The sequence below is a fragment of the Rhinatrema bivittatum genome, chromosome 5, assembly GCF_901001135.1.
Source record: "Rhinatrema bivittatum chromosome 5, aRhiBiv1.1, whole genome shotgun sequence".
Classification (NCBI taxonomy): domain Eukaryota; kingdom Metazoa; phylum Chordata; class Amphibia; order Gymnophiona; family Rhinatrematidae; genus Rhinatrema; species Rhinatrema bivittatum.
Genome location: NC_042619.1, coordinates 60,711,970 through 60,739,126, shown reverse-complemented (window position 1 = coordinate 60,739,126; position 27,157 = coordinate 60,711,970). Strand labels below are relative to the sequence as shown.

At 43.1% G+C, this 27,157-nt stretch overlaps 1 protein-coding gene across 5 annotated transcripts in view; it reads right to left on the bottom strand.

The window, feature by feature from the left end:
* CNTN5 (contactin 5) overlaps positions 1 to 27,157 on the bottom strand; it is a 2,626,638-nt gene that overhangs the window by 614,453 nt on the left and 1,985,028 nt on the right. For all 5 annotated transcript variants that reach the window (XM_029602387.1, XM_029602386.1, XM_029602389.1 and 2 more), the window contains one exon: positions 4,712 to 4,893. In XM_029602387.1, the coding sequence (XP_029458247.1) occupies positions 4,712 to 4,893 (182 nt within the window). The remainder of the gene's footprint in view (positions 1 to 4,711; positions 4,894 to 27,157) is intronic.

The window sequence follows — 27,157 nt, the reverse complement described above, 5'->3', positions numbered from 1 at the left end:
GAGAGTCCATCAAGCTAGGTTGAGAGAACATTGCACAAATCTCATCATGGAGTGAGTTTCCTCACTCCGAAGGTCATCAAATCTTCACAAGAGACCACTGTTCTGTTCGTATGTGTCACGTAGAATGTCAAAGTGGCCTCTAACCCCTACACTCAGACCTAAACCCCACCTCGAGTTACTAGGTGGGCCTACCATAGGGATACAAATACCTACCTATGGGGATGACATTATGGCCAGGCTCTCTCTCATAAAAATGGTCCACCCAGTGGTCATATGCAAGAAATACAACAGGGCTGACACCCATCACAATGTGCACTAACTTAGCTCTTCACATAGGTAATTAGCACAAATTGCAATAAACTGAAGTTTTGCATAAACCATGCTCCTTTTGCAATCGCATGCAGTACTTACCGCATTTTGATAAATCCAGGCCTTTATTAGGTAAAAATATCAATTACAGCTTGCATATTATATTTGCATGCACTGCTGTGTTGACAATCAGAAAACATTTAGAATCCATGTGATATTAGCCCTATAGTAATACATTTTCTGTATGGGTTTCACCCTGGCAAAGCCATGAGAAAACTGAATTATAATTACAATATAGTAAACCTCCCATACCAAACAGCAGTAACAGACAGTAGAGATGTGAATCGTTTATCTGACAATTGAAAATATCAGACGATATTTTCAATCTCGTCAGATATCGGGGGTCCCCGATAGCAATAGGAAACCCCACGTTTAATTTTGTGGGTTCTCTTATCGTTATAGGGGGGAGGGCAGGAAGAAAGGGCACTTAAAAGTAACACAAAAACACAGCCCGACCCTTTAAAATTAGTTCTTTAGTATCCCCCCACCCTCCGGATCCCCCCAAATTTTTAAGTACCTGGTGCCCAGTGGGGATCCCGGGAGCATTCTCCCACTCTCGGGCCATTGGCTGCCAGTAAACAAAATGGCGCCGATGGCCCTTTGCCCTTAGCATGTGACAAGGTATCTGTGCCATTGGCCGGCCCCTGTCACATGGTAGGAGCAATGGACCATCCCAGGACCCCTACTGGACCACCAGGTACTTACAAATTTTGGGGTCTGGAGGGATCTGGATGGTGGGGGGATATTAAAGAACTAATTTTAAAGGGTTGGGCTGTGTTTTTGGGTTATCGGCTCGGCGCAGCCGATAAAAAAAACAAAAATAAAAACAACGATAAAAAAAAACGATTGGACCACGGGAAAAATAGTTTCCCGATGGTCCACGAATCCGAAACCGGAACCAATTCCGGTTCCGATTCACATCACTAACAGACAGTACTCAAAGAGTAACAATCCTACCTATGGAAAGGCAATATTGTAAATATTACAGCAGGCCCTAAAACACCCCGTATTAGGGAAACAAAATAAGCCAAGCTGAAATAGTTCCCTACACAAAAACTACAAACTATCAAAGTACCTCACCTCAGTCATACATGCAGAACACAGACAAACCCTCACTAAATACAAAATAAAGAAATGTGGAGACAAAAACTGCACTGTAAACCACAACAAGCCAGATTCCATATGCAGTGCAACAAGGAAAAACAGAAACACCACCATTCCTCATATATCATCAAACAATAAAATCAAGAAATATAAAACATCAATCATAACAGTAAAACCATACTAATAAAAAAGAAATAGTTCAAAAAAGTTGAATAGAATAGCATCCAACTAAAAACTCATATACAATTTTTCCAAATGGCAATAAAATATTTCTAAATAGCAGATACATCAAATAACACCCAATAATTAAAACTAATAAGGATAAAAAAAATCCCCCACTCTCCTTAACTGGTAACATTTTGATTTCCAGTTGCCCTGACATTGCCATGGATTAGCAGGGAGAGAGGAGGGATTTGTTGTGCACAAACCTATTCCTCTCTCTCTCTCTAACCCATATGCTTATTCACTCTCTGAATCTCACATTTTCAATCATATACACACACACACACACTGATTTGCTCTCTCACATGCTCAGTCATACGCACATATATGCTCGTTCACATTCTCTCTTCCATGCTCAATCATACACATACACATACAACACACACATTCATTTGCTCTCTCTCACATGCTATCATACATACACACAATTGATTGTTTACTTTCTCTCACATGCAGAATCATATACACTCAATCGTTTGCTCTCTCACATGTTCAGTCATACACACATACACGCTCGTTCACATTCTCTCTCGTATGCTCAATCATACACATACACACACTCTCATAGGCTCTCTCACACGCTATCATACATACACACAATTGACTGTTTACTTTCTCTCACATGCAGAATATTATACACTCAATTGTTTTCTCTCTCATGTGCGCAATCATGCATACATGATCTTAAGCTCTCTCTCACATGCTCAGTAATATACACACATATGCTTATTTGTGCTCTCACATGCTCAATCATACACACACACATGCTCATTTGCTCTCTCTCACATGCTTAACCATACTCATCCTTAAGGTATATCCTATAGCGTCTCTTTCCTCTCCCAGTTGTCATTAACCCCTGTTTATTGTAACTTCACTGTTTCTCGTCACTAGTTCCAGTTTCAATTTCGGTTTACACACCCTGTTAATTGTAAACCAGCATGATGTGATTGTATCATGTATATAAAAACTCTAAATAAATAAATAAATAAATAAATAAATAAAATACACACACACATGCTTGTTCACTCTCTCACACATGCTGAATCATACACTCAAACGTTCATTCACTCTCTCTTACACCACTTGCATAATCACACACTCACATGCTCATTTACTTTCTCACACATACACAGTCGTAGACATACACATGCTCATTTGCTCTCTCTCTTACATGCTCAGTCATAAACACACATGTTCATTCTCTCTCTCTCATGCATGGAAGCACACATGGTCCTTTGATCTCTCTCTCAAACACATGCTGAAATATACATATATGCTCATTCATTTTCTCATAAATGCTCAATCATATACACACACACACATACTCATAGGTTCTCACATGCTCAATCACATACACAAATACTCATTCACTCTCTCACAAGCTCGATCATGCACACACGCTGCTCCTTTGCACGCTCTCGCACAGGTTCAATCATACACACATATACTAATTCACTCACACATGTTCAGTCCTGCACACATACACACACACACACATGCTCAGTCACATTCACACACACATGCTCGATCGCTCTCTCTTTCACATGTCCATACACTCACACATATGGTCCTTTGCTCTCTCTTTCTCTCTTCAGGCCAAAGTTCTTCTGACTGCAGGAGCAGGGTGGGAGACCGAAGTTTCTTTTTTTTTTTTTGGCCCACAGTCCACGCTGTTCCTAAATGCTGGGGTGGGAGTGGGGAGTGAAGGAAGCTGAAGTGCTTCGCGGGCTGCACTCCTAACTTCTAGGGGGAGGGAAGTTGATGCTGCTCTTGCAGATCCACAGGCCTTACCACTAACTTGTGGGGTGGGGCAGGGTGGGAAACCAATGTTTCTTTGTTCAGGCTGTGGGTCACAATCTCCCTAAATGCCGGTGGAGAGGACGGGCAGGTGAAGGAGGGCGACACTGCTCCGCAGGCTGTGCTCCTAACTTCCTGGGTGGGAGGCTGATGCTCCTCTTGCAGATCCACAGACCACTCTGCTTCTGACTGCAGACAGAGGGAAGGGGCAGCAGTGGCATTAGTGATCTTTTTGTCCCGATTCCCAAGAATGGCCCTGAGCATAGGTGGGACTTTATGAGCAGGCCCAGCAACGTTTCCTCTCCCCTCTGGCAGCTGAGCCAGTGAATGGAAAGCAGATCGTCATTTTGAAGGAGATGGTGCCCCTGGAGGATGGCACTTATGGCCGAGGCCATATCGGCCATAGGCTAGCTATGGTTCTGCAATATATCATATTTTGTGAAAGGGTTACTGAGGTTCAATATGACTTAACATTACTACAAGTCTGTGTTCCTTTGAGAAAAATGGCTTGTGTTTGTCCAGATTTTGTATAGTTTTTCATAAAATAAAGACGCATCAAGTTGACATTTGCACATTATTATTGTAGTTCAGCCCTGCTGATTTAAGATCGGTCTTCTTTTTTCTTCTCCCTTGCAGCCTGCCTGTTCCTTAAGCTTCTGGTCCAAGCAGAACCAGTCCTATGGGTCTTCATTCACAGCTGCTCAGATTTTATTCCCCTCTTCCCTTTCTGAATAGCCCACACATTGCAATGAAAATCCTCTGGCAGAACAGGCACTTGCAGTAGTTTAATCTTGAACTTGGTACAGATGTGCTACTGAGTTGGTCAATAGTAGTCACTACTGAGCAACGGCTAGGACTCCTTCCCTTCTTTTTTTTTTTTTTTTTGAATCACCTGCTCCTCTCAGCTAGAGGATCATGAGCCAGGTCTGGAAATTGAGCCCAGGCTTCCAAAATTATATTGCACAACACTGCCATTGGAGTACCGGTTTGACAAACTTTTCTTCTCAATGTTTGTCATGGGGTTACAAATTATAATTCTTCTTCCTTCTCCTTTAACTGTTTTGCTAACATTACTGTGATGAAGGTCACCTTAATAGCACAGAGTCACACAGTTACCATAACAATACCATGATTCTGAAGCATGGAACCTGGTATGGCAATCGTCAATATGTGATGTAGATAGAATACGAGATGTAGCTCCCCATGAAGATGTACTTACTGTACACCTGAAGTTGTCCGCGGAAGGCATTCTTCCCCCGTGAATTCTCAGCTTTGCACTCATATGTTCCGCCATCTTCTAATTGCACATTAGGGATTTCGAGCACAGCTTGGGATTTTCTCAGTCGTGATTTGCTAGGGATATAGCCACCTATTTTCCGCCATGATATTGTTGGAACAGGGCTGAAATTAGAAAAGCAGTATGAACATTTATTCCTCTTTTAACAGCAGAGATACCTGTCAATTAACTGCTTAATAGTCAAAGTAGCAACACAAAGTCAATACAAGCAGGACCTGCATATCATTAGATATACTTCACCTTCCTTGAGGGATGTTTAATACCTGGGAAGATGACACTCTTTTGGTATTCTCCTTCGCAGCTATGCTTTCAGTTAATGTTCATAGTATTTAGAACTTTGTCTCCAGGTCACAAATAGTGATAAGCAAAGCAAAGTAAACCACATTAGCTTTATTGAAAAAGGTAAATTAATTTTTAATTCTTTGGCTTATCATTTAAAGAGGTGATTTCAAACTATTGATCTCTATTCCACTTCTTATATAAAAAAAACATAATCTTGATTATTTGTCATATAAAGAAGAAGCAGTATTGGTTGTCTAGCAATATGGTATACCTTTAAATTCAAAACAACAACAAGCGGATAGCCCTTCAAAATAATCCAAAAATAGAAAAAGAGCACAAAAAACAAAATCTTATATTTCTTCAAACACCAATTATACAGCAATAAAACGAACACGGCATCAGAAGTAACCGCTGTAGCTGGTTATACGTTGTCCGCCTTTTGCCTTGCAATGGGCCACAAGCAGTATCAGTAATGAAAACCTGCAGTTTCATTCATTTGCTGGTTCAAGAATCATTTTGAATACATTTAAAAAATACCTCTTTATACCCAATTAAAAAAACCACTCAAAAACCTTCATGAAACATCTCTCACACCACTAATATTTTCTTAATGAGAAAAACTACAGTAAATCACTTGTCACTTATCTTACCGTAACCTTTGAGATCAGTCACATAAAAGGAAAGCGTCACTCGTCACCAGCTCGAAGGTTACGGTAAGATAAGTGACAAGTGATATAATGTAGTTTTTCTCATTAAGAAAATATTAGTGGTGGGAGATATGTTTCATGAGGGTTTTTAAGTGATTTTTTAATTGGGTATAAAAAGGCATTTTTGAAATGTATTCAAAAGGATTTTTGAACCTGGAAATGAATGAAACTGCAGGTGTTCATTACTGATACTGCTTGTGGCCCATTGTAAGGCGAGAGGCGGTGGATGTATAGCTGGCTACAGCGGTTATTTCTGATGCCATGTTCATTTTAATGCTCTATAATTGGTCTTTGAAGAGATATAAGATTGTGATACCTTTAAATTCAGTCATGGATTAATTTTAAAAATTACATTACATACAATTGATGAAATTTAACAGCATAATCCATGAAATATATATTCTGCTTTTTCCCTAAATCCACAGTTTCATTTATTTACAAGTCACTGTGTTTTGTATACTGTTTACTCTGAAGTACTCACTAGCTCCCATAGAACATGTTTAAATTAATTTTTATCATTAAACTCAATAGCACTGAAGGTAATGATAATACAGGCATTTCTAAATAAAAACTTAGGATGATAGTCATTAAATATTATTTTTATATATTTGAAATGGAAAACTATTTGATAAATATGGATATAAGTTGAAGGTGTGGTAAGAAATAATATCCTAAAGAGAATCAGACCAATGCAATATTGTGCGTTGAGCCTAGCGCACAGGTTAATGAGTGCTTGGACACATTTTTGGATGTATGCCCATAATCCCTGATGCAATAAGGAGATAAGTCACATCCAAAATGCATGTTTATTTTATTTATTTATTTATTTATTTAAACATTTTTATATACCGCAAAATAGGACAGGAATCTGACCGTCTAAGCGGTTTACAGTAAGACGTTCACAGTTAGAAGACAAACCAAGCTAGCATAAAATTAAATCACATTTACAATAAAACATTAGTAAAATAATTTCTGCTGCTAGTATGTGGTAATAGTTATTGAATATTGTAGGCAATGGTATAAAGGTGAGTTTTCAGAGCTTTCTTAAATTCTTTATTATTAGTGGTTAGGCGAATTTCAAATGCTAATAGCTCTCATCACATGTAAATTCCATGTAGATGAGACTATTAGCTATTACCCTACAATGTGAAAAATGCCCATGTGCCCGAGGTGCACTTTTTAACCAGTCAAATTTAAAGCCTGCCCAGATCAGTCATAAAGTCTTCCTGCGCATCAAGGGCTCAACTTAACAAAAAAATCTGCTTTTCTATGGCTCTTCCTACGTAGTATTATCACGATACTAAGTAGGAAGAACCACAGAAAGCAGCACCACACAAAAGAAATTCTTGCCGTAAAAAAAAAAAAAATTCAGGGCACACAATATACACCCACAGTATACACTCTCAGGGCCCTGTATATTGTGCGTGCATACTGTGCCAGTAAATTAGGTGCTGCGGGATTAAATAAACACTCATAAATTGAGCATCCATTTTGGTAATCTGCACATACAGGGTACTTAATATTAATTTATTAACTGCATCACTTACTGCCAACTAGTCCATTCGCTATCACATTTCAATGAAAGGATCAATCCCCTTTCAGAAGGCTGTCTTGAAAGGGGATTGGTTCTTTCACTGACACTTGTCAGTGAAAAGGACCAATCAGGAACAGCCCTGCCAGGGGGGGTGGGGAGGGAGCTCTGGCCAGGCTGTTATGGACACACAGCCACTTCTCCTGGGCACCCAATGCAGAGCACTAGGGATGTACAAATTATCCACTGCATGTCCCTTTTAGCATGACAGCTCATTTGCATATTGCATAGAGTGCCCAGGAGAGGTGGATGTGTGTGCTTTCAAAAAAGTTTGGACACATGCTTTTTACATGCATGATATTGCATCGGCCTGAGAGAGAGCTGATGATCTTTGAGTATAAGCTTACTCCTAGATATACTATTAAAATTATTATTCCTAACTTTCATGTTATTGGTTTTCTCTTATGATACTTTCCTTAGGGATGTGCATTCATTTTGGACAAATTAGACAATTTCAATGAAATTGTCTAATTTATCCTGGTTCAGAAGACCCAAAAAATGATCGTAATTTTTCCGAAATTTCAGAAAAATTCATTTTTCGGGTTAGTGCGCACTAACTTTAAAATGTTAGTGTGCACTAACTCTGTTAGTGCGTGCTAACCTGAAAAAAAGGCCGAACTCCAGGGAAAACAAAAATTTTGGGCCAAACCTCGGGGGCGTTCCTCCACAGTGACGTCATCCAATTGCACTTTAAAAAGACTGTTTGCTAAACTCAAATGACTTAGTAAGGACACGAATCTTACTTCTTGGTTGTGATTCAGCAAGCTACTCTGCTTCTAACCTATCTGGAGTACCTGCTCCACGGGGGCTCCGCTCTTTCTTCTTGATTTCAGATTGCCAGAACATTCAGAAGACTCCTCTCTGCCTGGAAGAGATCGCGGACATGAACACAGTGAGTTCTATTACATAGGAATCAGTACTCGCTCCATGAGGGCCTAAATTCCTATTTGATCTGAAGACTCCCTTCCGTCAAAGATGTTATCGCAGGTATGGAGATCAAGAGTTACATTGGCAAGATTACAGATAGGAACTGGTACTCGCTCCACGAGGGCGTATGTTCCTAGAATCTTATACAGACTCTTTTGTACTATAGAAGCCATTTCTTATACAGCAATTGTGAGTTCTTATTACAGACTGTTTGAGGGAACCAGTGCTCGCCTACGGCTCCTGTTCCTGCATGTACTGAAGACTCTCTGGCATAGAGACCATTGTAGACAGCTACTATTGTGAGTGTACCATCTTATATCCAGTATACCTTGTCTACTCACTACTTCTAGTCTCTCTCTACAGCTCAGTAACCCAGAGATTATATTCCAGTATCAGAAGGACTTCAGCCTTGCCGGACATAACGACTCACTACTGCCACCTCCGGTGGTCCAGCTTCCAGTCTAATAAAGAACTATTTGTGTCTATTTAAATACTCTAGCCTAGCTGATGGTCCCTCTTGAGATCTCCACTTGAGGGCGCTGTCATCTACCATCAGCCCAGGGATCCACCATTTTACTGAGTGTTCATTCTTTACACTAATGATACAGTAGATCATTAACTCCACCTACGGAGTATCATTTAGTGCTAGCCCCTCCCCCTGGTGGAGCAGCATAGAACAATTCTGTAAGTTAGGCCAAGTGTGGCTAACAGTTGACAAATCAGGGTGAAATAGATATTGAATAATGCGGCTGAAAGGGCAGAACCTTGGGGAACTCTGGTTTTTATTGCAAATGAAGTAGAATTATTATGATTGATGAAAATGTGTTGAAATCATTTGGATAGATATGATTTGAACCAGTTATAGACTGTTCCAGAGATGCTATGTGGGATAGTGGGGTTAATAGGATTTGATGATTAATGGTGTTGAATGCTGCTGAGAGATCAAGAAAAATGGCAAAATAGGATGTTCTACAGTCGAATCTGAGGAGAATGGTATCTGTGCTGGAAATTAGGGAGTGGAGGAGGGCTGAGGGAGAGGGAAGGGGTTGTGGAGGAGGTAGGAGGGGAAGGAAAGGGAAGATGAGAGGGGATGGAAGGAAGAGGATGTGAGTAAGGGGGAAGGGTAAAGTTGTAGAGTAGAGAAAAAGAGGGACTGGAGGAGGGCTGAGGGAGAGGGGAGAAGGGCAAGGAAAGGGAAGGTGAGAGGGGAAAGGAAAGGGGTGGTGAGAGGGGGAAGGAAAGGGAAGATGAGAGGGGATGGATGGAAAAGGTAAGAGGATATGAGTGTGTAAGTGGGAAGGCTAAGACGTTCTGGAAAAGAGAAAAAGAGGGTGTGGAGGAGGGCTGAGGGAGAGGGAAGCAGTTGTGGATGAGGTGAGAGGGGAAGGAAAGGGAAGATGAGAGGGGATGGAAGGAAAAGGTAAGTTGTGGAGAACAGAGCAGCTCTAACCGTGCTGGTCTGACCGATGGAATCTCGCCCGTTTTAACAGGCTTAACGGCTTGTATAGGTATAAAGTACACAAAGATTTTGGTAGAGTGAAAATTTTCCCCACAGAGACGAATTTTTAAACCCCATGGACCTATAAGCTATTTGTGGATTTACATACTCCTCAACGGAATGTAAGATCAGTAATAAATGCTTTTTGACAGTTCCTTTAGTTCACACTGCACATCTGAGTGAGGAAAGAGATATATTTCAGTGGCCAGTCCTAAACTGTGGAGTTCTATGCACATAGAAATAAGGCTTCAGTTTTTAAAAAAGGACTGAAGACCTGGCTTTTTAAACTAGCTTATGAGAGCAATGGCTAGCTAAGGTAATTTTCTATCTTTCTTATTTAATCTGGCCTGCAGAATGTTTCTTCTGAGTTTAGATTGTGAGCGAAGCATTTTTTATTATTTTTTCTTTTATTTTCTATTTTTTCTTTTCATTTATTATATTATATATTTTAATTATATTTTATTCCTGTTTTGTCTGTACTTTTATATTTGATTATTTTGTATTGTATTATATGTATTTTAGTTACCTGTTATTATGTTTATATTATTTTGTAAAACGTTGTGATTGATTTTGGAATGATGGTATATAAATACTACAAATAAATACATAAATAAATAAAATGGTGCTGGCTTGCATGTAGGGGCGCACAAAGAGGCAAGCTCCTTTGTCGCTCATGTGTGGTACAAAAATAAAACCTGCCATCCACACATGTGACCCAATTCCAGCAGGTTACTTGAAACAAGTACACAGGGTTTGATCCATCTGAAGAAAATAGGATAAAACATAAGCATTGTCAAGTTAAGTGTAAAACATTGATAAGACTGGCGAAGAGAGAATTTGAAATGAAGTTTGCCATAGAGGCAAAAACTCATAATAAAACCTTTTTTAAATATATCTGAAGCAAGAAACCTGTGAGGGAGTCGGTTGGACCATTAGATGACCGAGGGGTTAAAGGGGATCTTAGGGAAAATAAGGCCATTGCAGAAAGACTAAATGAATTCTTTACTTCCATGTTTACTAATGAGGATGTTGAGGAGATACCAGTTCCAGAGATGGTTTTCAGGGGTGATGAGTCATACGAACTGAATGAAATCACTGTGAACTTGAATGATGTAGTAGGCCAGATGACAAACTAAAGAGTAGCAAATCACCTGGACTGGATGGTATGCATCTTAAGGTACTGAAGGAACTAAAAAATGAAATTTCTGATCTATTAGTTAAAATTTGTTACCTATCATTAAAATCATCCATTGTACCTGAAGACTGGAGGGTAGCCAAAGTAACCCCAATATTTAAAAAAGGCTCCAGGAGCGATCCGTGTAACTATAGACCAGTGAGCCTGACTTCAGTGCCATGGAGCATATAAAAAGACATGGTTTAATGGAACACAGTCAACATGGATTTACCCAAGGGAAGTCTTGCCTAACAAGTCTGCTTCATTTTTTTGAAGGGGTTAATAAACACATGGATAAAGGTGAACTGGTAGATGTAGTATATTTGGATTTTCAGAAGGCGTTTGACAAAGTCCCTCATGAGAGGCATCTAAGAAAACTAAAAGTCATAGGATAGGAGGCGATGTCCTTTCGTGGATTACAAACTGGTTAAAAGACAGGAAACAGAGAGTAGGATTAAATGTTCAATTTTCTCAGTGGAAAAGGGTAAACAGTGGAGTGCCTCAGGGATCTGTACTTGGACCGGTGCTTTTCAATCTACCTTATAAATGGGCCCTGACCGATGGCCCGCAAATGCGCAGTAGAGCGCAGCTCTACTGCGCATGTGCGGGCAAGGACGTCGGTCTTAGCCAGCGTAAAAAAACCAAAAACATGGCGGCGTCGGGTGGCGGTGGCGGCGGGCGGCAGCGGCGGCATTGGGTGGCGGCGGCAGCGGCGGCGTCGGGCGGTGGCGGCAGCGACGGCAGCGAACGACGACGAGGAGCAGCGGCGGCCAGTAGCGAGGGAGGGAGGAGAGAGAGAGAGGGAGGGAGGAGAGAGAGAGAGAGGGAGGGAGGGACGGACTGAGTGAGAGGGTAGGGAGGGAGTGGGAGGGACTGAGTGGGAGGGAGGGAGGGAAGGGACTGAGTGAGGGGGAGGGAGGGATTGAGTGAGGGGGAGGGACTGAGTGGGAGGGAGGGACTGAGGGAGGGGGAGGGACTGAGGTGAGATGGAGGCAGGGATGGAGTGAGGGGGAGGGGACTGAGTGGGAGGGAGCAGACTGTAGGGAGGGGGAGGGTGGGAGGGGGAGGGACTGAGTGAGAGGGAGGGAGGGGGAGGGACTGAGTGGGAGGGAGGGACTGAGGGAGGGAGGGACTGAGAGGGGGGAGGGAGGGGGTGGGGAAGAGTGAGGGGAGAGGGGAGAATGAGGGAGAGGTGAGAGACAGGGATGTGAGTAAGTGGAAGGGTAAGAAGTTGTAGAGCAGAAAAAAAGGGAGTGGAGGAGGGCTGAGGGAGAGGGGATGGGATTGAGACAGGGTGGGGAGTGACTGAGGGAAGGGGAGAGAGGTGGGAGTGACTGAGGGAAGGGGAGGGGAAGGAGGCAGTGGGAGACAGAGACTGAGTAAGGCTGAGGGGTGGGAAGGGGGTGAGTGACTGAGGGGAAGGGGGAATGAGGGAGAAAAAGTGTAGGAGGGTGCTGTTTTTGAAAATGGACCGAAAACAAAAATGTAATGTAGCCCGTTGTGACGGGCTTAACGGCTTGTATATATATAAATGACCTGGAAAGGAATACGACAAGTGAGGTTATCGAACTTGTGAATGATTCAAAATTATTCAGAGTAGTTAAATCACAAGCAGAGTACAAGCGGACTTTGCAAGACTGGAAGATTGGGCATCCAAATGGCAGATGAAATTTAATGTGGACAAGTGCAAGGTGTTGCATATAGGGAAAAATAACCCTTGCTGTAGTTACACGATTTTAGGTTCTATATTAGGAGCTACCATTCAGGAAAAAGATCTAGGCATCATAGTGGATAATACTTTAAAATCGTCGGCTCAGTGGGCTGCAGCAGTCAAAAATGCCAACAGAATGTTAGGAATTATTAGGAAGGGAATGGTTAATAAAACGGAAAATGTCATAATGCCTCTATATTGCTCCATGGTGAGATTGCACCTTGAATTCTGTGTACAATTCTGGTCACCGCATCTCAAAAACGTTATAGTTGCAATGGAGAAGGTACAGAGAAGGGCAATCAAAATGATAAAGGGGATGGAACAGTTCCCCTATGAGGAAAGGCTGAAGAAGTTAGGGCTGTTCAGCTTGGAGAAGTGATGGCTAAGGGGGGATATGATAGAGGTCTTTAAGATCATGAGAGGTCTTGAATAATTAGATGTGAATCGGTTATTTACACTTTCGAATAATAGGACTAGGGGGCATTCCATGAAGTTAGCAAGAAGCACATTTAAGACTAATCAGAAAAAAATTCTTTTTCACTCAATGCACAATAAAGCTCTGGAATTTGTTGTCAGAGGATTTGGTTAGTGCAGTTAGTGTAGCTGGGCTCAAAAAAGGTTTGGATAAGTTCTTGGAGGAGAAGTCCATTAGCTACTAATAATCAAGTTTACTTACGGGTAGATTTTCAAAGGGGTACGCGCGTAGGATACGCGCATACCCCCCGAAAACCTACCCCAAACCCCCACTCCGCGTGCCGAGCCTATTTTGCATAGGCTCGGCGGTGCGCGCAAGCCCCAGGACGCGCGTAAGTCTTGGGGCTTGCATGGAGGGGTGTGTCGGGGGCGCGCCCGGAGTGACGCGGGATTTTAATAGATACGCGGCTACACGCGTATCTATTAAAATCCCGCGTACTTTTGTTCGCGCCTGGTGCGCGAACAAAAGTACGTGTTCGTGCAACTTTATAAAATCCGGCCCTTAGGGAATAGCCACTGATATTAATTGCATCAGTAGCATGGGATCTTCTTAGTGTTTGGGTAATTGCCAGGTTCTTGTAGCCTAGTTTGGCCTCTGTTGGAAACAGGATGCTGGGCTTGATGGACCCTTGGTCTGACCCAGCATGGCAATTTCTTATGTTCTTAGGGTTATCAATCAGGCAATCACAATGTTAGTTAACCTGTCTCTTTCAGAAGGACCTACTCCAATTGGGTTAAAACAAGGAATGGAAAGGGGAGGCAAGATGGTCGCCGAGTTGGTCACTGTGTTGGGTTTCCTGCTGCGTGGCTTTTCCTCTTCTGAGATTTCTTAATGCCACATACTAAAAGAAAGGGGAAACTTAGGAGAGTGATTTTTGGCTCACCCTCTTCTAATCTTCTTCAACCCCACATTGTGGGCTTCTCCGCAGGAGTGGCAATATCGTCACCAGAAGATTTGGTCACTGAGGGGACAACGGTGGAGAGTACGCCATACCCTCTGACTTTTGATACCACCCTGAGTCTCGGTGAGCCAAACAGGCCTGCTCACCCCAGATGAGTTGATGTGCCTACTTCAACACCGGCAATGGCTGGGATCTCCTTGGCATTTATACGGGGAGAAGCAGAGCCAGAGCGACGGAGTAAGACCCTGGAGAAAACCATGGGGTCTCTAGGAGAGGTTGGGATGAGACCTGGAGAAGGCACAGGTGAATTAGATCAAGGTTCTCTGACTGAGGAGTATCATGCTGTGGCAATGATTTCTTCACAGGGCACTGGGCTGAGCATGAGCACCAAGGTGGAATCGGGATGTGCACAATCTAATGTTTTGATACCAGGTTTCAAACTGCAACATTCTGAAGAAATGACCTTAGAGGGAATATGGACAATCTTAAAATCAATTGAATCCTCAATAACATCTTTGTCCCAAATAACTTTGGAAACAAAAAATCAAACTGTGTTGAATACTAATTTGATTTCTACTTTTAATATGAAGGTGGAAAAGCTTGAGAACAGGACTACCAATATAGATAAAGTACAGCAAAAGCTTGTTCAATCAGATGTAGTCGATAATAGAAGATTGGAGAATATTGAGAATTAGAGATGTGATTCAGCCAAACCTTTTGGTTTGGCCTTCGTTATCGGCGAGATCTCGTGCCTGCAATCGGCTGGCAGGCGCAAAAGGTAAAATAAAGATCGAGGGGGAAGGTCAGGCTAGGGGGAAGGGAAGTTCCCTCTCAGGCCGCTCCAATTTCGGAGTGGCCTAGGAGGGAACAGAGGAAGCCAGCGCAGCTCAGCACACGCAAGGTGCACAATTGTGCAGCCCTTGCACGCGCCGACCCCAGATTTTATAACATGTGCATGCCTGCACGCGCATGTTATAAAATCGGGCGTATGTGTGCGAGCGCCGGGTATAGGCGCACATATAGGCCGTGCGCGCTTCTTTTAAAATCTACCCCTTAGTGTTTATCATAGATCATCATTAACTCCTTTAAGTTCACAAAAGGAACTGCCCAATGGCTAAGGAAAATTCTAAAGCATACAAGTATAGAAAAAAAGGAATACTATATGGCTAAGCGACCATGGCTATTACTTTATAAGACAGATAGCCTACTAAAGGTGAGTCAGAAGGAACAAGCTCAACTTCAGTATTTAAAGAAATAGATTGATCACATAGGAAAGTAGAAAGTTGAGAAGAAACCAGAAATATATATTTTAAATCCTTTTATTTTACAATGCACTTGCATGGAAATTTTAAATTAAATGTTCCACCAATCTGTAATACTCTCGGTCGCATTAAGGGAAACTGCCGTCTCTTTTTCTCGGTTTGACGTGATACATCAGGATAGATTCTAGTCTTCATTTGAAGAAAAGTTTGTAATCAATTAAAAAAAAAAAGGCGAAGAGCCCATTCCAGGTCAGCTTCAAAAACAAAGGTAACAACCATAGTGGCAGACTGCATCAAGGCTGTGTCCGATGTTTCTAATAAAGTGGAAATATCCAAATTAGGAGGAAGAATATCCATTCCTGTCTTATTTTGTTCCTGTCTCTTATAAGGCGGTATGTAGAAGATCTTAGAAGTAGGGGGAACAGTTTCTTCAGGTATTTTAAGATGCTCAACCAAATATTTCTTAAGTATTTCTTTAGCTCCTATCTGTGGGAGTTTTGGGAAGTTCACAAATCGTAGGTTTCTACCACGAATTATGTTCTCCAGATTTTTAATCTTTATTTGTAATACAGACTTTTCTTTCATCCAGTGCTCTTGATCATTGGCAGTCTGTTGAGACTCCTGCTGGATCTTTACCAGATCTTCTTGAGTTTTCTTTTTAAGAACATAAGAACATAAGAACATAAGAAATTGCCATGCTGGGTCAGACCAAGGGTCCATCAAGCCCAGCATCCTGTTTCCAACAGAGGCCAAACCAGGCCACAAGAACCTGGCAATTACCCAAACACCTAGAAGATCCCATGCTACTGATGCAATTAATAGCAGTGACTATTCCCTAAGTAAACTTGATTAATAGCAGTTAATGGACTTCTCTTCCAAGAACTTATCCAAACCTTTTTTGAACCCAGCTACACTAACTGCACTAACCACATCCTCTGGCAACAAATTCCAGAGATTTATTGTGCGTTGAGTGAAAAAGAATTTTCTCCGATTAGTCTTAAATGTGCTACTTGCTAACTTCATGGAATGCCCCCTAGTCCTTCTATTATTCGAAAGTGTAAATAACCGAGTCACATCTACTCGTTCAAGACCTCTCATGATCTTAAAGACCTCTATGATATCCCCCCTCAGCCGTCTCTTCTCCAAGCTGAACAGCCCTAACCTCTTCAGCCTTTCCTCATAGGGGAGCTGTTCCATCCCCTTTATCATTTTAGTTGCCCTTCTCTGTACCTTCTCCATTGCAACTATATCTTTTTTGAGATACGGCGACCAGAATTGTACACAGTATTCAAGGTGTGGTCTCACCATGGAGCGATATAGAGGCATTATGACATTTTCCGTTTTATTAACCATTCCCTTCCTAATAATTCCTAACATTTTATTTGCTTTTTTGACTGCTGCAGCACACTGAGCTGACGATTTCAATGTATTATCTACTATGACGCCTAGATCTCTTTCTTGGGTGGTAGCTCCTAATATGGAACCTAACATCGTGTAACTACAGCTAGGGTTATTTTTCCCTATATGCAACACCTTGCACTTGTCCACATTAAATTTCATCTGCCATTTGGATGCCCAATCTTCCAGTCTTGCAAGGTCCTCCTGTAATGTATCACAGTCTGCTTGTGATTTAACTACTCTGAATAATTTTGTATCATCTGCAAATTTGATAACATCACTCATCGTATTCCTTTCCAGATCATTGATATATATATTGAAAAGCACAGGTCCAAGTACAGATCCCTGAGGCACTCCACTGTTTACCCTTTTCCACTGAGAAAATTGACCATTTAGTCCTACTCTCTGTTTCCTGTCTTTTAACCAGTTTGTAATCCACGAAAGGACATCGCCTCCTATCCCATGACTTTTTAGTTTTCGTAGAAGCCTCTCATGAGGGACTTTGTCAAACGCCTTCTGAAAATCCAAATACACTACATCTACCGGTTCACCTTTATCCACATGTTTATTAACCCCTTCAAAAAAATGAAGCAGGTTTGTTAGGCAAGATTGCTCCAAATAAGAGATATTATTCTCTATTGAACTGACTCTTTATATTATAGGATTCAGTTGTTGAGTAATAGAATTTCCTAAGTTGGTTATTGCATCCCATATATTTTCCAAAGTAATATTTGATGGTCTTACCAGCGTGGGAGCAACAATTTCTCTCAAAGAAATATGCCTGATATCTTGAGAAAGTTCCTCCAATATCTCACCCTTTCCGATAGGCTGACCGGTCAGTCCCACATTGGAGCCTCCATCGTTTCTCTCTCCAGAGATCTTGGCATCTACCAACCCCGCTTCAACAAGGGAACTACCCACTTCAGCTGGCGTCCACCTGACAGATAATCCCGGTTTCTAGGAGCTGCTGGATTTGCCAGAGGTTGTGTCTATCGGGGACAAAGATGTAAGGGAGTCCGGAGACAAGGCAGCCGATATCTTCTCAGCCCCTCTCTGCAAGGATGAGTCACCCGACACTGCCGTCTGCAGTACATGCGCATCCATCGGCCTCAAACATATGGGCCCTGGAGGAGCCGCAGAGTCGGCTCTTTCCTTCGCCCATCTCTTACGTGCAGAATGTGGCATCACACCGAGGTAAATACAAGGAAAATGAAAACGGAGCCGACTCACGCCATCCACTCAGCCAGCGCCATCTTGCCGGGTGGGTCTCCCCCCAACCTAAGTATATATTTATGTGTAACCCTTTCTTAGGAGATTTCACTTTTTCCTGAAAGTACATAAAGGAATTTATTTCTGGAGCTAACTTTTCTGCCACGTCTCCCAAATCTTCCAGTCCTAAGGTGTGAGTTCTTTCTATGGGGAGAGGGATGACCTTCTAGGGCCAGGTGGTATACTGAAATACCTTTCACTTGTATGCCAATAAACTTCTTTAGGTGATGCTGTGCTGCGGGGACCAGACAGGACACAGTGTTGGGTGTTCCAAAAAAAACTTTACTGTTAAACTTCAAAATAAATAAATGTCTAATCAGCAAATAACTGTTCCAAATTAAAGATGGATTTCTTACTCTTGCTCTCTTTCTCTCTGACAGGTCGATGCAATATCTTGATGTAAAAAAGTTGCATCCAAAGTAGATGCACGTTTTTTGAACATGCGCATATCCACCTCTCTTAGGCGCTTGATGCAATACGCAAATGAGCTTCCATGCTAAAAGGGACACACAATGAATAATTTGTGCATCCCTAGTGCTCTCCATCGGGCACCCAGGAGAAGTGGCTGAGTCTCCACAACAGCCTGACCACAACTCCCTTCCCATTCCCTGGCAGGGCTGTTCCAGATTGGGCCTTTTCACTGACAAGTATCCAAGGAAAGGACCAATCCCCTTTCAGGACAGCCTTCTGAAAGAGAATTGGTCCTTTCATTGACACGTGACAGCGAATGGACCAATCTGCAATAAGTGAAGCAGTGAATAAATTAATATTAAGTGCCCTGTGTGTGCAGGTTGCCAAAATGGACACTCAATTTATGAGCTTCCATTTTATCCCACTGCAGTGAATTTACTGTGAATTTGGCGATCCGCAACGTATATTGCACTATTCGTAGTATTCGTGGGGAAGCGAAACGTATCGCGATTCCCCACGAATACACAAATCTTCGCCGAATTATATGGCCACCTAAATACAAATTTAAACAAGCCCCCCACCCTCCTGAACCCCCCCAAGATTTACAAAAACTCCCTGGTGGTCCAGCGGGAGGTCCGGGAGCCATCCCCTGCACTCACACCCTCGGTGCTGGTTTCATCATGGCGCCAATAGCATTTGTCACAGGGGCTTACCGGGCCATTGGTCAACCCCTGTCCACATGGCCATCGGCGCCATCTTGTGCTCCTACCATGTGACAGGGGCTGACCAATGGCACCGGTAGCCCTGTGACATAGTATGGGCAAAGGCTATCGGTGCCATTTTGAGTACTGACACGGAAGGATGGCGTGCAGGAGGTTGCTCCGGGACCCCCATTGGACCACAGGGACTTTTGGCCAGCTTGGGGGCCTCCTGACCCCACAAGACTTGCCAAAAGTCCAGCGGGGGTCCGGGAGTGACCTCCTGCACACCGGCCGTCCGATGCCAGTACTTCAAAATGGCGCCGATCGCCTTTGCCCTCACTATGTACACAGGTACCGACGGTCGGCCATGTGACTAGTGAGTGCAAAGGTGATCGGCGCCATTTTGAATACTGGCAGCAGATCACCTTTGCCCTCACTATGTCACAGGGGCCGACCCTGCTGATCCTGCCCCAGACCACCCACACCCTGCCCACGCCCCACCCTTTTTCAAGCCACAGGTTTTACATGCGTCCCGGGGCTTTTCATGCACCGCCAGGCCTTTTGAAAATAGCCTGGCGCACGTAACCCCCCTACGCGCGTAAATCCTCCTGGATTTACGTGCATAGGTCTTTGAAAATCTGCCCCTAAGTGTTGTTTTTTTTTTTGCCTAAACGATGTTACCTTTTTTTTATTATTATTATATGTATCATGCTCTATTTCTTTTTCAAGATATATGTCTTGTAACATTTATGAAAATTTAATAGAGAATTAAAAAAATATATATATACATAAATGTATACATTTATACAGATAACATAATAAAAACCAAAAAATAAAGATTTAAGGAAACAGAGCTTACTCAGAGCTTGTTCATTGACTATGTTTTTCCCCCACAGACAAACAATGGGAGAAAAGCTTTATTAAATCAGGCTCTCAGTTAAATACAATGTAGAAAAAACAGCCGTTTATTTTGCTTAACACCTTAATTTGTTTATTTCACAGAAGATCATGGTTTCACAGGTACTGTATCCTGTGATTTAAGCTTGTTATTATAGCACCTAACAATTCTATAGTGTACATTATAATAAAAGGCTGCTTGCATAATTAAGTATAAAGTTTGCGTATTGTTCTAAATTAGTGTCTAATACTTTTGAGAAAAGGAAGCAAATAATTAGACAATTTTTATTTTTATTGATACTAACATATTGGAAAACAAAATCATGCCCATGAGGCAGTTTTAGCTGGACTGTGTGTTTTATTTCATAAATGTGCTTATACTAAGCTTTAAAAAAAATAAGTCCAATAATTGTAAACAAACAATAATCACACATACCTGTAAGATAAGATAAAAATTGGAAGTTTAAAAGAGAAGGAGCAGAATGGAAAGGCAGACAAATTTCCTTCCATCGTAGTGGGGTAAAGGACATGAAATAGTTGAGTCAAAACTACATAATGAAAGCAGAAAAATTAGTTAACACTGCACTTTTTTTTCATAACCCACTCCACCGTGTATACTTTTAGACAGACTCTAAAGGTGATGGAGTGCAATTCTGTGTAGAGCAGACTAGCTGATTGCAAAGATCTAGAAATGCACACGGAATGATATTAATCTCCAATGGAAAAAAATGAAGATTAACCGGTAGATGTAGTATACTTGGATTTTCAGAAGGCGTTTGACAAAGTTCCTCATGAGAGGCTTCTAGGAAAAGTAAAAAGTCATGGGATAGGTGGCGATGTCCTTTCATTGATTGCAAACTGGCAAAAAGACAGGAAACAGAGAGTAGGATTAAATGGACAATTTTCTCAGTGGAAGGGAATGGACAGTGGAGTGCCTCAGGGATCTCTATTAGGACCTTTACTTTTCAATATATTTATAAATGATCTGGAAAGAAATACGATGAGTGAGATAATCAAATTTGCAGATGACACAAAATTGTTCAGAGTAGTTAAATCACAAGCAGATTGTGATAAATTGCAGGAAGACCTTGTTAGACTGGAAAATTGGGCATCTAAATGGCAGATAAAATTTAATGTGGATGTGCAAGGTGATGCATATAGGGAAAAATAACCCATGCTTTAGTTACACAATGTTAGATTCCATATTAGGTGCTACAACCCAAGAAAGAGATCTAGGTATCATAGTGGATAACACATTGAAATCGTCGGTTCAGTGTGCTGCGGCAGTCAAAAAAGCAAACAGAATGTTGGGAATTATTAGAAAGGGAATGGTGAATAAAACGGAAAATATCATAATGCCTCTGTATCGCTCCATGGTGAGACCGCAGCTTGAATACTGTTTACAATTCTGGTCGCCGCATCTCAAAAAAGATATAATTACGATGGAGAAGGTACAGCGAAGGGCTACCAAAATGATAAGGGGAATGGAACAGCTCCCCTATGAGGAAAGACTAAAGAGGTTAGGACTTTTCAGCTTGGAGAGGAGACGACTGAGGGGGGATATGAGAGAGATGTTTAAAATTATGAGAGGTCTAGAACGGGTAGATGTGAATCGGTTATTTACTCTTTCGGAAAGTAGAAAGACTAGGGGGCACTCCATGAAGTTAGCATGGGGCGCATTTAAAACTAATCGGAGAAAGTTCTTTTTTACTCAACGCACAATTAAACTCTGGAATTTGTTGCCAGAGGATGTGGTTAGTGCAGTTAGTATAGCAGTGTTTAAAAAAGGATTGGATAAGTTCTTGGAGGAGAAGTCCATTACCTGCTATTAAGTAGAGATGTGAATCGTGTCCTCGATCGTCTTAACGATCGATTTCGGCTGGGAGGGGGAGGGAATCGTATTGTTGCCGTTTGGGTGTGTAAACTATCGTGAAAAATCGTTAAAATCGTGAGCCGGCACACTAAACCCCCCTAAAACCCACCCCGACCCTTTAAATTAAATCCCCCACCCTCCCGAACCCCCCCCAAATGCTTTAAATTACCTGGGGATCCGGCGGTGGTCCAGAACGGCGGCGGTCCGGAACGGCCCCCTCAATAGAATCATGTTGTCTTCAGCCGGCGCCATTTTTCAAAATGGCCGCCGCAAAATGGCGGCGGCCATAGACAAAAACAATTCGACGGAGGAGGTCGTTCCGGACCCCCGCTGGACTTTTGGCAAGTCTTGTGGGGATCAGGAGGCCCCCCCAAGCTGGCCAAAAGTTTCCTGGGAGTCCAGCTGGGTTCCGGAAGCGATTTCTTGCCGCGAATCGTTTTCTTACGGAAAATGGCGCCGGCAGGAGATAGAGTGCAGGAGGTCATTCAGCGGCGGTCTGGAACCCCCGCTGAACGACCTCCTGCAGTCGATCTCCTGCCGGCGCCATTTTCCGTACGAAAACGATTCGCAGCAAGAAATCGCTCCCGGAACCCCGCTGGACTCCCAGGAAACTTTTGGCCAGCTTGGGGGGGGCTCCTGACCCCCACAAGACTTGCCAAAAGTCCAGCGGGGGTCCGGAACGACCTCCTCCGTCGAATCGTTTTTGTCTATGGCCGCCGCCATTTTAAATGGCGCCGGCTGAAGACAACACGATTCTATTGAGGGGGCCGTTCCGGACCGCCGCCGTTCTGGACCACCGCCGGATCCCCAGGTAATTTAAAGCATTGGGGGGGGGGGGTTCGGGAGGGTGGGGGATTTAATTTAAAGGGTCGGGGGTGGGTTTTAGGGGGTTTTAGTGTGCCAGTTTTCCTGCCCTCCCCCTTGCCCCGATTTACGATTTTTTAACGATGAATCGGGGGAATTGGTATTGTATCGTGGCCCTAACGATTTTTTGACGATTTAAAATATATCGGACGATATTTAAATCGTCAAAAAATGATTCACATCCCTACTATTAAGTTCACTTAGAGAATAGCCACATCCATTAGCAATGGTAACATGGAATAGACTTAGTTTTTGGGTACTTGTCAGGTTCTTATGGCCTGGATTGGCCACTGTTGGAAACAGGATGCTGGGCTTGATGGACCCTTGGTCTGACCCAGTATGGCATTTTCTTATGTAGGTCAGGAGGGAGTTTTAGATAGGGCTGGGGGTGGATTATATAGGGGAAGGGAGGGGAAGGTGCAGGGGGGCGGAGGGAATGGAGGAAGGCTGCTTGTCTCGGCGCATGCAAGTTGCACAAATGTGCACACCCTTTCGCGACGACCCTGGATTTTATATCATGTGCGTGGCAGCGCGCGCATGTTATAAAATTGGGCGTAGATTTGTTCGCTCAGGGTTGCACAAACAAATCTACGCCCATGCGCAGGTTAAAGATCTGCCCCTTTGTGTCTTACTTTATAAGCAGCAACAAAGTTCTTTACACCTTTACTTTGTATTAGTTAGTTTCCTTCCTTTGTCATTTCCGGGATCCCTACCACCAGATTAATCTCTCTCCAGAATTCTGTTTCTTTCAGGATCAAAGACTCCAATCTCCCAGTGGTTTGATTACTGAGTCCTGGGCTCCATGAGCCATCAGTAGGGGTGTGCATTCGTTTTTGCCATATTGGCGATCTGCAATGTATATTGCACTATTCGTAGTATTCGTGGGGAAGCGAAACGTATCGCTATTCCCCACGATTACACGAATCTTCGCCGAATTATACAGCCACCTAATTAAAATTTGCCAAAAGTCCAGTAGGGGTCCGGGAGCAACCTCCTGCACGCCGGCCGTCCGATGTTAGTACTCAAAATGGCGCCGATCGCCTTTGCACTCACTTTGTCACAGGTACCAATGGACGGCCCCTGTGACACAGTGAGGGCAAAGGCGATTGGTGCCATTTTGAATACTGGCAGCAGATCTCCTTTGCCTTTGCCCTCACTATGTCACAGGAGCCGACACTTGATCTAACCTTACACTGCAGATGCCCCAATCCACTGTGAAGGGGTACCAAGGCTCTCACAGGGAATTCTCAAAAACTGGCTTAAAAGAGTCCAAAGCAAGCCTAAAGGCTGGATAGAAGAGTCAAGGGTGGCTGACTCCTAAATGAGAAAAACTTCCTACTCCATTCCTATAATTTAAGGCAAAATTACATACCAGGAGACTACATGTTCCTGTCTGCTGCAAAGTATAAATCAAAATCCATGAGGATAGATGGTGCTTTGGGATGATAAACAGCTAGTACTAGAGATGTGAATTGTGTCCTCGATCGTCTTAACGATCGATTTCGGCTGGGAGGGGGAGGGAATCGTATTGTCGCCGTTTGGGTGTTTAGAGTATCGTGAAAATCGTTAAAATCGTGAACCGGCACACTAAAACCCCCTAAAAACCCACCCCCGACCCTTTAAATTAAATCCCCCACCCTCCCGAACCCCCCCAAATGCCTTAAATTACCTGGGGGTCCAGCGGCACACTAAAACACCCTAAAACCCACCCCGACCCTTTAAATTAAATCCCCCACCCTCCCGAACCCCCCCCCCCAAATGCCTTAAATTACCTGGGTGTCCGTAGCGGTGGTCCGTAGCTTAAATTACCTCCGTAGCCTTAAATTACCTGGGGGTCTGTAGCAGCGGTCCGTAGCTAAATCGGGGGAAGGGGGAGAGCAGGAAAACCGGCACCATTTTGCAAAATGGCCGCCACAAAATGGCGGCGGCCATAGACCAACACGATTCGACGCAGGAGGTCGTTCCGGACCCCCGCTGGACTTTTGGCAAGTCTTGTGGGGGTCAGGAGGCCCCCCCAAGCTGGCCAAAAGTTCCTGGGGGTCCAGCGGGGGTCCGGGAGCGATCTCCTGCCGTGAATCATTTTCCGTACGGACACCCACTGAACGACCTCCTGCAGTCGATCTCCTGCCGGCGCCATTTTCCGTATGGAAAACGATTCGCGGCAGGAGATTGCTCCCGGACCCCCGCTGGACGACCACTGCAGGAGGTCGTTCAGCGAGGGTTCCGGACCCCCGCTGAACGACCTCCTGCAGTCGATCTCCTGCCGGCGCCATTTTCCGTACGGAAAACGATTCGCGGCAGGAGATCGCTCTCGGACCCCCGCTGGACCCCCAGGAACTTTTGGCCAGCTTGGGGGGGCCTCCTGACCCCCACAAGACTTTCCAAAAGTCCAGCAGGGGTCCGGAACGACCTCCTGTGTCGAATCGTGTTGGTCTATGGCCGCCGCCATTTTGCGGCGGCCATTTTGCAAAATGGCGCCGGCTGAAGACTACACGATTTAGTGTGCCGGTTTTCCTGCTCTCCCCCTTCCCCCGATTTAGCTACGGACCGCCGCTACGGACCCCCAGGTAATTTAAGGCTACGGAGGTAATTTAAGGCTACGGAGGTAATTTAAGCTACGGACCGCCGCTACGGACCCCCAGGTAATTTAAGGCATTTGGGGGGGGGGGGGTTCGGGAGGGTGGGGGATTTAATTTAAAGGGTCGGGGTGGGTTTTAGGGGGTTTTAGTGTGCCGTGTTTTAGTGTGCCGCTGGACCCCCAGGTAATTTAAGGGATTTGGGGGGGGGGGTTCGGGAGGGTGGGGGATTTAATTTAAAGGGTCGGGGGTGGGTTTTAGGGTGTTTTAGTGTGCCGGTTTTCCTGCCCTCCCCCTTCCCCCGATTTACGATTTTTTGATGATAAATCGGGGGAATTGGTATTGTATCGTGGCCCTAACGATTTTTGACGATTTAAAATATATCGAACGATATTTTAAATCGTCAAAAAACGATTCACATCCCTAGCTAGTACACACCATCCACAGTTCCCACTTAGGGAAGCAACCCAAACCTCTCTCACTTATTCCTACACACAACCTCCCCAGTAAATTGGTACACTCCTTTTAGTTAGGGAAACCAAAGGTTCCCCTACACACAGATGCTATGATTTTTTTAATGTCATAAGGTGAAATTATAGCATGTGGGTACTATTGTGATTAATTATTGATGCATGTACAAAAACTCATTTTGTATATCATCACTGGCATTTTAAAATGTACACTAAAATTTGTAATGAATGCATGCTAATAAAAAGTGTTTTTTTATAACAAAAACAATAAATAAATAAATAAATAAATAAATTTATAGGCCTCTGAGTCTTACTAAGTTTTATTTTGTAATAGCAATATATCTCATGGTAATTTCTTACAGTGAACAGGAAAATAACAAATGTCCCATCTTTAAGCTTTAAACAATATTAATGTATTTATTTATTTATTTATTTATTTAATGTCTCTTATATACCGATGTCCGTTTGCACATCGCATCGGTTCACAGTAAAACATGAACTTTATGGGCGAAGCCCTTACAAGGAACAGATAAATACAGTTAACTTTAGGGCATAGCCCTTAACAAAAACCAAGGAAGAAATACATTGGAGGGGGGTATTGATTTACATACTATAACCTATATATATGTATATATATATATATATATATAAATAAATATAAACATAAATATTATAACATTTCAAGGTACCAAAATCAGAGGCATTTCGTAATCCAATATTCAGGCCGAGTTCACAAGTGTGGATTGGGGTTATCCATTTCGGAAGGAGTTTATGTGATGGGGGGTGACGTAGGGTAGGCTTGCTGGAAGAGCCAGGTCTTTAGTTTTTTTTTGAAAGTGGGTGTATATGACTCCATGCGGATGTCATGAGGTAAGGAGTTCCAGATAGTGGGACCAGCTAGAGAGAAGGCTCTGCTTATGGTGGAGGAGAGTTTGAAAGCATTAATGGGTTGGGAACGTAGGGTTCCTAGGAGAGCTGTGCGGGTGGGTCTGTTGGAGGTGCGAGGGGTGAGTGGAGGGTTGATCCAATTGAGATTGGAGTGTAGCAGACTTTTGTGGATGATGGAGAGTGCCTTATGGGGGTGATATGGTCCTTCTTTTTGGAGTTTGATAGAATACGAGCGGCAGCATTTTGTAAAAGTTGTAAAGGCTTGGTGTGTGAAGCGGGGATGCCAAGGAGAAGTGCGTTACAATAGTCTATTTTGGATAGAATAATAGACTGAAGTACAGTACGGAAATCCATGAAATGGAGAAGAGGTCTGAGTTTTTTTATTGTTTGAAGCTTATAATAACAATCCTTAATGATAGAGTTAATGAATGATTTAAAAGTCAGGTGATTATCTATAAGTACACCTAAATTGCGAACCTGTGTGGGGAAAGAG